Here is a 14,596-nt window from a genome sequence, read left to right on the forward strand (position 1 = left end):
AATACCTCATTGATGTCCTTCGAATGTTGGATTCTGAGCAATTTTTGGTCGTCAGTCAATTTGTGCGGAACAAACCGTGCACACACCTTTCGTAAGCCCAAATGTTCGGTCAAAATGCTATAAATCGATGTTTTGGAGATGTTCAATTCCATTGCCATCAATTTCAATGATGATTTCGGGTTTTTTTTATGAATTCACGCACAGTTTCGATGGAATTTTCGGTGATCACGAATTTTGATTGGCCCACATGTTGATCGTAATTTACGTCCACACGACCACTTTGAAACCACTCGTGCACTCTGCTACTGGATAGGCAATCATCGCCATAAACCTGGTCCATCAATTGAAACGTTTCGGTAAAAGTTTTACCAATTTTAAAACAAAATTTAATGTTGGCTCCTTGTTCGAATCTCATTTTCGCACCGATAACACAAACATACTGACACTTAAAACGCAATAACTTCACTTCCAGATTCTAACGCACCAGTCGACATATAGATAGCGCCACCAGGGGGCACCAGATTCAAAAAGTCGTGTTTACTTTGAAACGCACCTTGCATAAGCTATACTGGATCTGTATAGTTAATAGCTAATATAACCATTTATATCGGCGCATCCGTTGCAGAGTTTGAAATCAAATTATCGCTAGCGATATTGTGCATAGAACACACTACATTTATAAAGCTCCCTGCGCATGAGCAATATGCAATTTATTTAAAAATAAAACGATATACGTAAATTTATAACGACCTTTTATTAGTACGGTTGCACAATCGTTATTATCGTCTTGGCTCGCACACTATTGAATGCAACCCTACCTTTGAACAGTGCTGCACAGTGCCCGTTAACGCCTAGTGCTCGAAATGCCAACAAAATGAGTATACACATTATCATCATCGCAGTCGCGATTAAATTAATTTTGTAGTTGTTGCAATTGCATTTACGTTCGGTTTTTTTTTTAATAATTTCGTGCTAGGTGCTAATGCAAAAGCCATTGGCTTTTTAGATACCTCCCTAGACCAACATCTGTACATACTCCAGAGTACACATTGCTCGATTGCCGTGACAAAAATTGTAAGACAAAATTTCGAGTTTTGCATTATGTGCTGCTGTTTTGTTCAGAATCTATGTAAATAAGAAAGTGTTTGTGTATTCATTTATAAAACTAATAGTCGCGAGTGCACTTAAGCCACCAACAACTATGCTACAAATCAGAATGGCTTGAAAAAAGCAACATAAAAGCTAACAGAATAACCCACACCCCGCACCCGCTGTCGCAGCAAATGCGCCACTTGGTATAGAAGGGAGAACAAAGCGCCTCCATCTCCTGTCTCCGCCTCGACTACGGCAAGGAGCAATCAGCAGAAGCCATTAGTCTGAAACAACGACCACCATTTATCATTCAGCATGTTACAGAAATGCATATTGATTCTGTATGGATTTTGCGTCATAAATTTTTGGGGCTGTCGAATACAAAATGCCGCTTACTGTGCGAAAGTAACACCTCAAGATGTGGAAAAGCAACAGACGCAGCAGTTTTCCTCGAGTGACATTGTCGCCCAATTCGCTCTGCCGCCAATCGCAGGCAATGCCTTTGGACCCAGTTCCACATCCACGTCGACGGTGACGAGCTTTGTCAATCGGACTGGCGCTGCCGGAGCTGGCGCATTGCCTGGGACAAATGCCCAGTCAAAGAACTATTTTACTCATCTGAGCTTTGACAGTAGGCAGAATGTGTTCTACGCAGGTGCCACAAATAAAATTCTGCAATTAAATGAAAATCTGCGAGTGCTTAACCAAGCAATCACAGGACCGAAGCACGATGCTCCACAATGTCATGCGGGTGGCTGTCCCGAGGATGTTGAAACAACGCTCGTGAACAACTACAACAAAGTGTTAATTGTAAGCTATGCGCATAACGATGGAATTCTTATATCTTGTGGCAGTATTCGTCAAGGTAAGTCCCAAGCCGTAACCATTAATGACGCACTTTGGCTATTACACTAAAATTAATTGCTTCCCTCTTCAGGTGCTTGTGAAATCTACAATCTGCCACGATTTCCAGCTGCGCCACAATTCATCGCAGTGCCTGTGGCTGCTAACGATGAATATGCCACAACGTATGCCTTCGTAGGGCCCGCTCGTTATTCATGGAAAGAGGAAGACATACTATATGTTGGCACCACATTCACCAATGTTGGTGACTACCGTCATGATGTGCCTGCCATTTCTTCCCGTCGTCTAGACGACCTTAATTATGCCGAATTCTCGATATCACAGTCAATTATTAACATCGATGTCAAGTATCGTGATCACTTTTTGGTTGATTATGTATTTGGATTCAACTCTTCGGAGTATGCGTACTTTGTGCTGGTGCAAAAGAAATCGCATTTGGCCGAAGAGGCTGGATATATAACACGTCTAGCTCGTATATGCATTACAGATCCGAATTATGACAGCTATACTGAAATCACAATTCAATGCACAGCAACCGACGATCATACAGACTACAATATATTACGTGACGCGAAGATAACACATGCTAGCCAGAAATTGGCACACCAAATGGGCATAAAGCGGGATGATCATGTACTTGTTACGGTCTTTTCACCATCAAAAGAGATCACCGATCAGCCGCAGGATAAATCAGCCATGTGTATCTACAGTTTGAAAGATATTGAAGATGCGTTTATAGAGAACATACACATGTGCTTTAATGGCACAATCAAAGATCGCAATCTAGGCTATATATCTGGCACAATAAACGATGGACGCTGTCCAATTGTCGGATCATTAGGAAATATTTTCAACTTTTGCTTCGTAGGATTGAAAATAAGTGGTGTGGCACCTGTGACGGCTCATGCCCTCTTCCATTTCGATGTATCCGTGACGTCAGTTACTGCCACAACAACAGGGCAACACTCGCTGGCCTTCCTAGGGACCGAAGCTGGCACCATCAAGAAGGTGTTGTTGTCCGGCTCAAATCCTGGTGAGTACGAGGAGATTATCGTCGATCCCGGCAATCGCATCTTGCCCAACACTATGATGTCACCCAAGAAGGACTTCCTCTATGTGCTGTCCAAACGGAAGATATCCAAATTGCGCATCGAACATTGTTCGGTGTATACAAACTGTTCGGCATGCCTAGAGTCTCGGGATCCTTTCTGCGGTTGGTGTTCGCTAGAGAAACGCTGCACGGTACGTTCTACATGTCAGCGGGACACATCAGCATCGCGTTGGCTTTCACTGGGCAGTGGACAGCAATGCATTGACTTCGAGTCCATTGTGCCTGACAAAATTCCCATTACCGAACTGACACAGGTTCAGTTAATAATAAGGACGCTGCCGGAGCCATTTAATGCCAAGTACCGATGTGTTTTTGGCAATTCAACGCCCATCGATGCAGAAGTTTTGGAGAATGGGCTTTCTTGTGCCACCCCTCCTATTGATCAACGTCCTATTATCGCTAGCGATATGGATCACGTTCTGGTGCCATTGTCCGTGCGCAGTTCCGAGACCAACAAGGATTTCGTTTCGCGATCCTTTGCCTTCTTTAATTGCTCTCATCACAGCACTTGTCAGACTTGCGTGCGCAGCTCATGGGGTTGCAATTGGTGCATATTCGATAATAAATGTGTGCACAAATCGGATCAGTGTCGCAATATGGAAAACCCCATTAGTGGTGAGGGTCAGTGTCCGCACTTGAAGCGAACCAGGGAGCCCATTTTATTGCCGGTGCGTGTGCCTAAGGAGATACGCCTAGAGATTGAGAATCTGCCTAAGCCGAAAAGTGCGCATGCGGGCTTCCTTTGCACTATCCAAATAGAGGCGGCTCAAATGTTGCTGCCGGCTCGCATTGAGTCCAATAAGGTGGTCGTTTGCGAGAAAACGCTCTACTTCTATGAGACCAATACTCATGAGTACGAAGCTAAGGTGGACATTACATGGAATCGTCAGCACTATGTGGATACGGCTACCGTTATCCTCTACAAATGCGATGTGCTTGGCTCGCATCGCGAGCACGCCGATTGCAGCTTGTGCGTAACTCGAGACCCAAAATATCAGTGCGCCTGGTGTGGGAATTCCTGCGTGTACAATGAGACGTGTGCCCAAGGCGGCATGATCGATGGCTCGGCTGGTGGTGCATTTAACGCCATTGCCAATCCGCCGTTGCGGCAAAATGAATGCCCACGTCCGAGAATTGACATTATTAAGCCACTTTCTGGACCCGTTGAAGGTGGCACTCTGGTCACTATTGAGGGAAGTAATTTGGGAATACGCGAAGAAGACGTGCGTGGAAAAATTTCCATTGGTTCAGTGCCTTGCGAACTGGTCAATTATCAGATATCTGTGAAAATTGAATGTCGCACTGGGGCGGCGGCCCATGAGATGTCAGCGCCAATTAAAGTGGCCAACGAGGCGGGCTACACCGAGTCCAGCGTACAGTTTCATTTCAAGGATGTTCAACTGACTGGCTTATATCCGACGGTTGGTCCCAAATCTGGCGGCACGCAATTGTCGCTGATGGGAAAGTATCTTAATATTGGTTCGAACATCAGAGCATTCCTCGATGAATACGAGTGTCATATCAATGTGACACAAGCCTCATCCTCAAGACTAACTTGCACCACTTCGGAGGCCACTCAACCAGAGCCTATACGTTCACTTCGTTTGGTCGTCGATGGAGCAAATCGTACATTTACCTGCCAAAATTCGCCACTGCCACCATTCTCCAATCAACAACAATTACTGCCACCACAAAGGGGGAACTACGCCTACCATTACCATATGCCGCCACCAAGGCCCTGCTCCATTTTCAATTATACTCAGGATCCACGCATTATGCAAATAAAACCTTTGCGTAGTTTCATAAGCGGAGGACGTATTCTAACAGTACACGGAATGTACTTGGACTCTATACAAAAGCCAGAACTAGAGGTTTATTTCGATAGTGAACGCGTGAACAAGACCTCCTGTGTGGTAATTAATACCAGCCAAATGGAGTGTCCTTCCCCACCTGTCAACTCCAAGTTCCAATTACTACGAAATTCGATACAAATGGCACAATCGCCGGACAAGGACTCACCTCCACCAACGGGCTCAGGAGTCGTAAGGAAACGAAGTATCCCGTACAGTGATAATTTCCACATTTATACGACGATGAGCAATGCAGGCGCTACGGCTTCTAGCTACTATTCATCCAACAACGTTGACGTAGCGGCCTTTGTGAAGGTACATGAAACTCAATTGAGTCTGCAGCTCAGTTTTGTGATGGATAACGTGCAGCTGGTTCGCGATTTGAACAAATATTTTCATGATATACGTAGCACAATTGTGTATGTGGCTGATCCCAAATATTTTCCATTTCCAAACGATGGTGTTAAGCTCTACAAAGGGGACACATTGGTCATCGAAGGAGAGCTCTTAAATCTAGCGGCCGATGAATACGACGTGAATGTTACGATAGGCACATCACAATGCAATATCACCAGCTTGGCACTCTCGCAACTGCTCTGCATCCCGCCAGAGAAGCAACCACTGCCCACAGACGAGAATGGAGTGGATCAGCCAGTTGATTTGCCTTTAGTTGTCGTAAAGGTGGGTCGCAATTTGCGCTTCGTCATCGGCTACTTGCGCTACGATCTAAATAAGCCCTACTCATTCTCCCATGCCATGCCTTGGATCGCCGTTGCAGTGATCATTATTGTTTGTGTCTGTTTCGTTGCCCTGTTCATATACAGTCGTAAGTCAACGCAGGCTGAGCGTGAGTACAAACGCATTCAGATACAGATGATCACATTGGAGAGCAATGTGCGTTCAGAATGCAAACAGGCATTCGCCGAACTCCAGACCGATATGACAGACTTGTTTGCGGATCTGGAGAGCACGGGAATCCCGACGTTAGATCATGTCAATTACATTATGAAGGTTTTCTTCCCAGGCGTATCGGATCACCCCATTCTTAACTCCCCGAAATTGCGTGGCAATAGTCCGCTGACGAATTACGATGCCGCCATGCTGCAATTCGAGCAGCTTATTAGCAATAAATACTTTCTGCTCACCTTTATTGAAACCCTGGAGGGTCAGAATTCGTTTAACATACGCGATCGCGTGAATGTCGCCTCACTGTTGATGGTCGTTCTCATGAATAAGATGGAATATGCAACAGAGATATTAAAATCGTTGCTATTGCGTCTGATCGATAAGACTCTGGCGAGCAAGCACCCAGAGTTGATGCTGCGACGCACTGAGAGCGTAGTGGAGAAAATGCTCTGCAACTACTTGGCCATATGCATGTACGATTATCTTAAGGAATACGCCGGATCCTGTCTCTTCTTGCTGTTTAAGGCCATTAAGCATCAGGTGGAGAAGGGTCTGGTGGATGCCATAACCAACGATGCACGCTATTCGCTCTCGGAGGAGCGTTTGCTGCATGAACAGGTCACCCACTCGGTTGTCATCCTACACATTCTGCAGGACGACCTCGACGAGAAGGTGCAGTGTCGTGTGAATGACTGGGACACAATATCACAGGTGAAGCTGAAGATTCTCGATGCCATTTTCAAGAACACGCCATTCTCCATGCGCCCCTCGGTACATGAAGTTGATTTGGAATGGCGCCACGGTCGCGGAGGACATTTGACTTTGCAAGACGAAGATCTTACCACCAAGACCATTAACGGTTGGAAGCGACTTAACACTTTGGCGCACTATGGCGTCAAGGAATCGGCGGTAATGTCGCTGATTGCCCGCCAAATTGACAGCTATAATATGCCGTACAGCAAACAGCAGCCTCCGTATCACAATTGTAAGTTTCAGTCGCATATAATACTGTGAACAGCCTTTATTACAATGAATAATCGTTATTGCATTCTGACTTTTACAGTTTACTATATTAACAACTCACAGAGTCATATTATAATCAACAACGATATCGAATCGGGGCTGCAACAGCCGCGCATTTACCATCTAGTAAAACCCGTAATACCCGACCACTATATGAACATCAAGAACTCGGCAATGTCGGGCACATTGTCTGGGGCTCCAGCCGCACATTGCATCAGTGGCAGTGAGCGTGTGAACAAAACCATACCTGAAGTGTACTTGACGCGCCTGCTCGCTACAAAAGGTACCATACAGAAGTACGTCGACGATTTCTTCGCAACGATCCTGACTGTTAACGAGGAACTGCCACCGGCAGTTAAATGGCTCTTCGATCTGCTGGATGAGGCGGCTCGAAGGCACGATCTGGCCGATTCAGATATTCTGCATGCGTGGAAATCGAACAGTTTGCCACTACGTTTTTGGGTGAACTTTATTAAAAATCCCGACTTTATATTTGATGTGAATAAAACATACGCTGTGGATTCTTGCCTTAGTGTCATAGCGCAAACGTTTATGGATGCCTGCTCGACAACAGAGCATAGACTGGGCAAGGACTCGCCCTCAAATAAGTTACTCTTTGCAAAGGTTTGTTTCTAATAACAACAAATTTGTGCAACACTAAATTCATTCGTTTCACAGGATATACCACAGTATCGAAAGATGGTCAAGGAGTTTTATCGCGATGTCGCGCGACTGCCACAAATAAGTGATCAGGAAATGAACACAGCCATGCAACAGCTATCCGTGCAACAAACTGAGGAGTTCGATACAATATCGGCTTTGAAGGAACTATACATTTATATTACCAAGTATAGAGAGCAAGTAAGTGAATACTAAATATAAAGAACTCGTATAGAATGTTTGTTTTTATAATATTTGTTTCTTACGTGCAGATAATGGATGCTCTTCAGTCGGACATAAATTGTAAAAAAATGAACCTATCCCTTAAACTTCAGAACGTTGCCTGCACGCTGGACGGCGAGGACACTTCCAAATGCTGACAAGAACATGTCGAACTCTCAAATCTTAACCTCAATCGCAATCTCATCTTCGAGTTCACAATGCGAATTACGCTATTCGCTTTTTGCGTCCGTACGCAAGGGCACTGTATAAACGTTATTATATTTTTCAATTTAGACGCGGTCCCGATTCTCAACATGTGCCAATGCAATAATCTCTAACTTCACGCTCTCATAATGGTGCATATCGAGTAAGGCGTCTCTGCTTGGTACTGTCTTGTACAACTCTGAGAAGAAGAGGAGGTATGCGGCGTCAATGTTTGTACTTACTGCAAGTAAGGATATAGGCTAATAGCTAATCTCGAACGATGTAGGAAAAGCTATATAGCTTTAGCAGTCGTATGACTAGCCTGTATTGCAAACGCGAACTGTCCTTCGACCTCAATTTCAGCCAGAAGTGTGCAGGACAAGATATACATATGATGAGCACAAATCACCACATCACAAATACAATTAATCAAAAGACAGTAGAACAGTTAATCTCGAATCGGTATAGCGTTTACACAGGCACTCACTCTCACACAAGCAAACACAAATATACATATATATGTATACATATATGTATATGCATTTATGTATTTCTATACATGTATGTATACATGGTAAATATGCCAATGCATTTATATACATACATATTTACCCTTGCATAGCATCGATATGTTTTACGACTGAATTCTACACAAAACATGCAACACAGCAAACAAACAAACAAACAAAAAAAAAACATAAGCAAAAGGATAAATTAGTAAAGAGTAAACAAATGAAAAGTCTGCTTGATATTGAGCACAAATTTGTTAAAGCCAATATTAATTGCATTTATATTGAATTTTATATTATGTTAAGGTTAGAATTAGTCATATACACGTCTACATACATACATACATGCACATCCATTAACATACATACATACATACTTCCCATGTATTACCCATTTGTAATGGGAATTTCTCGAGTCTACTTAATAGAATAGATGTTGGATACACATGCCAGCTCCTTCTCTACCTCCATCTCTATCTCCATTTCCTCTCTCCATCTCTATTTCCATCTCCATCTGTATCCGATTAGCACAGTCGTGATAATGCAGCATTAGCATCAGGCGACAGCAAATGGTGCGAGCGAGACCGTCATATTTAATTATAAGAGACAGCAAATGAGATACGCAGTCGTTGATGATTATAATCACAACGTACGTGCATTTATCATATATGAGTACATTTATTTATACATATATATTCTCTTTTAATATTTGTATTGTATTTTTTTTTTAATTATTTATTTTTACTTTACTTTTAAAAAAGCAAACACTTTATGTCTTTAGAGAAAGAGCCAATCAAATTGTACATTATTAGTTACTTGTCTCGCTCGCACACACTTGCACGCTGCTCTCGAGCAATTATAATGTTGGATTGTCACGGCATTTAAGTGAAACACACACGGAATATTTAGAGTGACAGTTTGATGATAAATTCAGAAAACTGCTTCTTCATCTGGTTTTTATGGCATTTTCCTGCCTAGGAGAGTAGACTCTAAATTTTGGTACAAAAATTATCAGTCTACCCTTTGCCTGTGAAGGTAAAGTAGTATGTCCGAGATGTGGAAATAATTCTACATACACATTTCGTATTTGCTTGCCACCTTCAATTGATGGATGCCATACAGACATACATACATAAATAAATACATATTGTAGATCTTCCCCCTTTCGTTTTGCTCAACATACTGAGCGTAGTATTTTAGAACATGTGATATGTATTATAATAAGGATTTTCGCAATATTTCAATTACAAGTGGTAGTGGGACTCATTCCAATATTTATGCAAATTGCCCGCAAATACTGATTACATACATATGTATACATATATACATGCATTTATGAATACCCATTACCGATTATCAATTACCGATTGCGAACTTTTATTTTGTTCAGTGTATATGATACAATTGAAGGCATGCTAATAACTTCTTGCCTACAAATCTATATAGCATACATATACCTTATTCCGCCCTATTCACCGTCTATCTTAAATCACCCAACAAACATTTTCCTCAGTATTAGGACACACTCGCTTCCCCATCATTTTCCGCATGCCCCCCAAACAAATTTTCGATAATACCTACAAAAAACTCGTGCAGCTAAGGTAGAAGTGACATTAGAATTTCGACTCTTTAGATTGGATATACATACATACATATATGTGCATTTATGCACAATATAAGCCCTGAATCCCCTCCTTATCTTTAAACAGTACCCCCCTCACTCAATCAATGACTCCTTTCACTGAACTCACATAAGTACACGCCGTTTTGTAAATTGAATACATGCACACATAAGGACTTTTACATAAGGAACACGCAGACACATACATACGAATATAAACATACATACATACATAGAATTTAAGCTAAGTGTAGAATCTTATAGTACATACATACATAGGCTACTATGTAGAACACAAACAAACACACACGCAATGTAATTATGTATTTACTATTTTTAATAAAGTTAATTAAATCACTCACTGCGTTTATAATGCAAAGGACCTAAGAGCCTACTACCATTGATTATTTGGTTATCTAATTATCGTTTTTCTTTTTGTTGTAAAATGTACATGTCTTTCACGTCTAAGCAACATTTTCTTATTCAATTGGTCTCCCCATTGCATCACAAATATCGAACCCCTACCAGTCGACTATCATCTAACTTTATCACTGTTTTAGTCACATTTTCAAATCGTTCTTTGTGCTGACTTCTCAAGGGGTATGTATATATTTTTCCCCAATCGGTCTAATACAATCTAAAGAAAAACGCTTGCCTACTATTAATATATAGATTTGGTATTGCTTTTATTGTTTATTGCTTACGAGTGCTTAAAGTACGAGCCAATCACTTTGGTCTCATTCAATAGTCTCTAACACAAACGTCAAGCAGGTTGTCTAAGATGTCCTCATTCCGATTGATCTCTGTGCTGTGGAGGTATTGGAATGGCTCATCGATGCCATCCATGTAGGGGCGGAAATTGGCGTAATCGCAATTAATAGTCAGACTACCAGCTGAAATTGGGAAAGTCTCCGAACCGCTCAACAGTTCGGAGCTCGAGACGGCAGGTGCTATCAAAGCCCCATCCACATCCATATTGGCATCCATGTCATCCGTAACCGAAGCAAGCACTGTCGACATATGCGATGATATGACAATATTCTCGCTAGCCGGCGGTACCTCATCCTCGGCGTAAATCTGCAAAGAAATCGCGCTGTGAGAATGTCTGTTTGATTGGAATAGGACATGAGTTTTCAAACCATGCTCGGACAGCCAAATTTATCAGAGATTAGATAGTTGAGGCCAGCCGCCGTCGTCGAGTCGTCAATGATCCCCGTAGTGCTTATAATTATGGTGCCCAGTTCATATTGCTGTTGCAGACCTGCACTCTCGATGGTCGTGGGAAAAGCTTCGGAGCAAAATGAGGCGGCGACGCCCCCGCCATTGTCTAATTGAGAGATGGGCACGCTGGACAAATTCACATCGATTCGATCGGGGAGTTGCTGTTGCTGCTCTGACTGCAGGGTTTGGTTAATGGTCGCCTTCTCAGCTAGCTGTGCATAAGTGGGCAACGGCGTCATTAATGCCACCTGCTGGTCGTGCTCATCAAAAATGCTATAGACCGTCTCAGCCGCTTGGGCGACTGCGACCAATTCCTCCTCGTTTTCACTGACACCACCCACATTTAAGATAGGCATTGCTTCGAGCTCACGAGCTTGTTGATCCAGTGGGCTACTGTCCGTTAGCACACTTTGGACTGAGGTCTGCTTGGGTTGCGCTGTTTTCCGATTTCGTATGCGTTTCCTATCACATTTCTTTGGATCCACGCCCAACTCCCAATACCCGCCTTTTCCCTTTTCCTCGCGCTTCCGGTCGATTTTACGAAAACAATGATGCAGCGACAAGTTATGCCTGATGGAGTTCTAAAGGACGTTACATAAAATGAAACTGTTATTAATTTTCAGGAATAAATAACAAATTAACAATTATTAACAAAATGCAATACAAAATTTAATGAATTTTTCTTTTCGTTCACATAAACTGCGCCATTTCTGCCTAAGTTGATATTTAAATTAAAATTGCAGTTGGCAGTGCCGCTTATTTGCGACTGGCAACGATGCCTTCTCCAGTGGGCGCAAAGTGGTTGTAAATTATTTTCGATGGCCAATTATGAAATTTTAAATTGCGTTTCTAAGCGTTACGTAATTCAAGTGATAAATAAGTTTTGGAATATTTGTGTGAAATATATAATAATACTTTTAAAAAATGCAAAATAAATGCTTCATTTAATGTTTGCTCGTTCATCGTACTAAGAGATAGAAATAACAAGAGAGAACGGTGCAGTCGAGCACGCCCGACAGTGAAATACCCTGTACCCAGGTAAACTTCCGACACTGAGGTATATGCGCCTCTAGCAGAAGCAAAAGGAAGAAGAGCGCACTTGATGCTGCAGCTTGTGGGCGTAGTACCGGAGTGCAATTGTTGCGCTAATAACTTTTCTTAGATGAAATTTAAAACGAAGGTACATAATTATACATAAAGTTCAAATAAAAAAAAAATTAAAATAAACTCGCATAGACTAGGAACTAGGAGCGTCTGCATATCAAGTTTGGTTAATGTACGCTCAGCCGTTTCCGAAATCCAGGCGTTCATTCAGACAGACGGACGGACAGACGGACACGCTGATTCAGAATATACTTTGTGGGGTCGGAGGTGCTTCCTTCTGCCTGTTACATACCTTGCACAAACCTAACATACCCTTTTTACCCTACGGGTATAGGGTATAAAAAGCCAATTGGCATTGTTGGAATTATCTTCCGTATGCAGTATTCTTCTTGCAAAATACGAAGCACTCTATCCGAAGGTAATATGTTTTGATTCCACATCTGTTTTTTTTTGAAATTTTTTTGTGCTCAATGTTTTGTCCTTGCAAAGGTTTTGACTTAGGCATATTTGTAATGGACAGAAGGAGATCTGACAGGCTCCGTGCTATACATGAATGTGCTACTCATTCAGATAAAGTAGTGGATATATCCGTTTAGAGTTATTGCTCATTTCTCAAAACCAGTTGGATCGATCCAATTGGAAACTTTTGGTTGATTGTGGATTACCTTTTTTATTCTGAAAGCTTGCTCAGAGAGTATATATTTGGGGAAAATAAAATAATGTTTTAGAGAAAATTACTTAATCTTATATTGAAAATAATTAAAATTACTAATTCACGCTTGTCTTCTCTGAAATATACAGAAGGTGCTAGGTCAGAATCAATAAAAATTGGCTGAATAATAAATAGCAATCCTTTTTCCCACATAAATTTGTCGTATTGCATACATTTTTCATGAATTTGATTTGAAGACACTCATAATTCTAATAATTTGTGTGCAAATTATTTGCCCATCCGACCGTAGCTTCTACAATCCCATGGCTAATTAAGTATTCATTTGTTCAACATCATGCCTTACAAGATTATATTATATTGTTGTTAAAAAATGCAGAAGCGGTTATTTTGCCTGACACCCTCCTCCGCAAATTCTCATACCACGCGCCTAAGCAATATCACTTGAAGCGGAACTAATAAATACGTTTTGAGTTGTTGCCATTGTGTTTGTAGCTGTCAATCTCGTATAATTGGTTCCAAACTACTTACATTCCACTTCTTGCGGACTCGGAAAAATGCGAACTTCGATTCAATCCACGCGCATATTTGCTGAAGTGTGACACGTCCATTCTCAAGCATGGCCATGCCAATAATATGGGAATAGTTGAACGGTGGCTTCTCAGTTACGTCTGTCTCATAGTTGGTTGCCGACTTTTCATATTCCGCCAAATCGCTGTAAGCGCGTGAACGATTACTTAGTATGGAGCCGCTAAAGATCAGCACAGACTGTGAGCTTACCGTTTGATTTTGTTGATAAAAATTTCGTAACGCTCTGCTGGAGTCGGACGTTTTGATGGTGAACTTTGTTGTGAGGCAATCGGATGCTTGTTTTGAGTTGGAAACGCAACCAGAGCCCTTATGGAGTGCTTGCTTTTTGTTGGCTGTTGACGCGGGTTCTCTCCTTGGTGTTGTTTCTGCCGACTTCCCTCATTTGCCGCTTCTGTTACATTGAAGTCAGTTTGATGAACATTCTCATCATCTGGAACGGTCTCATCTATTGTTTTTGGCCAAGTCAAGCTCTGGTTTCGTAAGAGCCAATTAAGATTTGTGAGCTCTCGCTCTTCATCGGAGTCGTCCGCTTCCCGATTGATTATCAAAGCTCTGATCTTTGGCTGAGCTGTGTTTGTGGCGTCGCTGTCGGCCTGTTGGGACTCGGTCGCTTCGAAATGGTTCCGTTTTCGTAGGCCTTGAGCAATCATTGTTTCTAGAGGTATATGGTATAGTTTCAATAAATTGCTGGATTTGTAATACTCTAAGTTTTCGTCCCCTGTTTCGTCTGTTGGCCTTCCGTATCACAAGAAGTAGATAACAAAAACTTGGGATTTATCTTCATCTTGAAATCTTCTTGGATTATATATTACGTAAATAGTGTGTGGAAAGATGCACCCCGATTTAGAAGTAGGACAAAACAGTCTATGGGAGCTAAGCTAAATTTGTACTTTTTCGGCTTCGAAAGAAATATATTACTATTCTGGAGTGCATCCAATGTTTTGGGAG

At 42.0% G+C, this 14,596-nt stretch overlaps 2 protein-coding genes across 2 annotated transcripts; one reads left to right on the plus strand and one right to left on the minus strand.

Annotated features, from left to right (window-relative positions):
- The first annotated feature begins 966 nt into the window (after positions 1-966).
- On the plus strand, positions 967-10,419 carry LOC115627747 (plexin-B). The gene is made up of 5 exons (XM_030523525.1): positions 967-1,957; positions 2,030-6,808; positions 6,887-7,470; positions 7,525-7,707; positions 7,779-10,419. The coding sequence occupies exons 1-5, from the start codon at positions 1,408-1,410 to the stop codon at positions 7,884-7,886; spliced, it is 6,204 nt and encodes a 2,067-aa protein (XP_030379385.1). The 5' UTR covers positions 967-1,407; the 3' UTR covers positions 7,887-10,419.
- Positions 10,420-10,803: 384 nt separating this feature from the next.
- LOC115627918 lies at positions 10,804-14,302 on the minus strand. Its single transcript, XM_030523813.1, has 4 exons — positions 13,838-14,302; positions 13,589-13,772; positions 11,202-11,864; positions 10,804-11,139 (listed from the first exon to the last, which is right to left on the minus strand). Exons 1-4 carry the CDS (start codon positions 14,296-14,298, stop codon positions 10,804-10,806), a joined length of 1,644 nt encoding a protein of 547 aa, XP_030379673.1. The 5' UTR covers positions 14,299-14,302.
- Positions 14,303-14,596: the final 294 nt, after the last annotated feature.

This window comes from Scaptodrosophila lebanonensis, unplaced genomic scaffold (assembly GCF_003285725.1).
Source record: "Scaptodrosophila lebanonensis strain 11010-0011.00,11010-0021.00 unplaced genomic scaffold, SlebRS2 tig00000098-arrow-pilon, whole genome shotgun sequence".
In the NCBI taxonomy this organism is placed as follows: domain Eukaryota; kingdom Metazoa; phylum Arthropoda; class Insecta; order Diptera; family Drosophilidae; genus Scaptodrosophila; species Scaptodrosophila lebanonensis.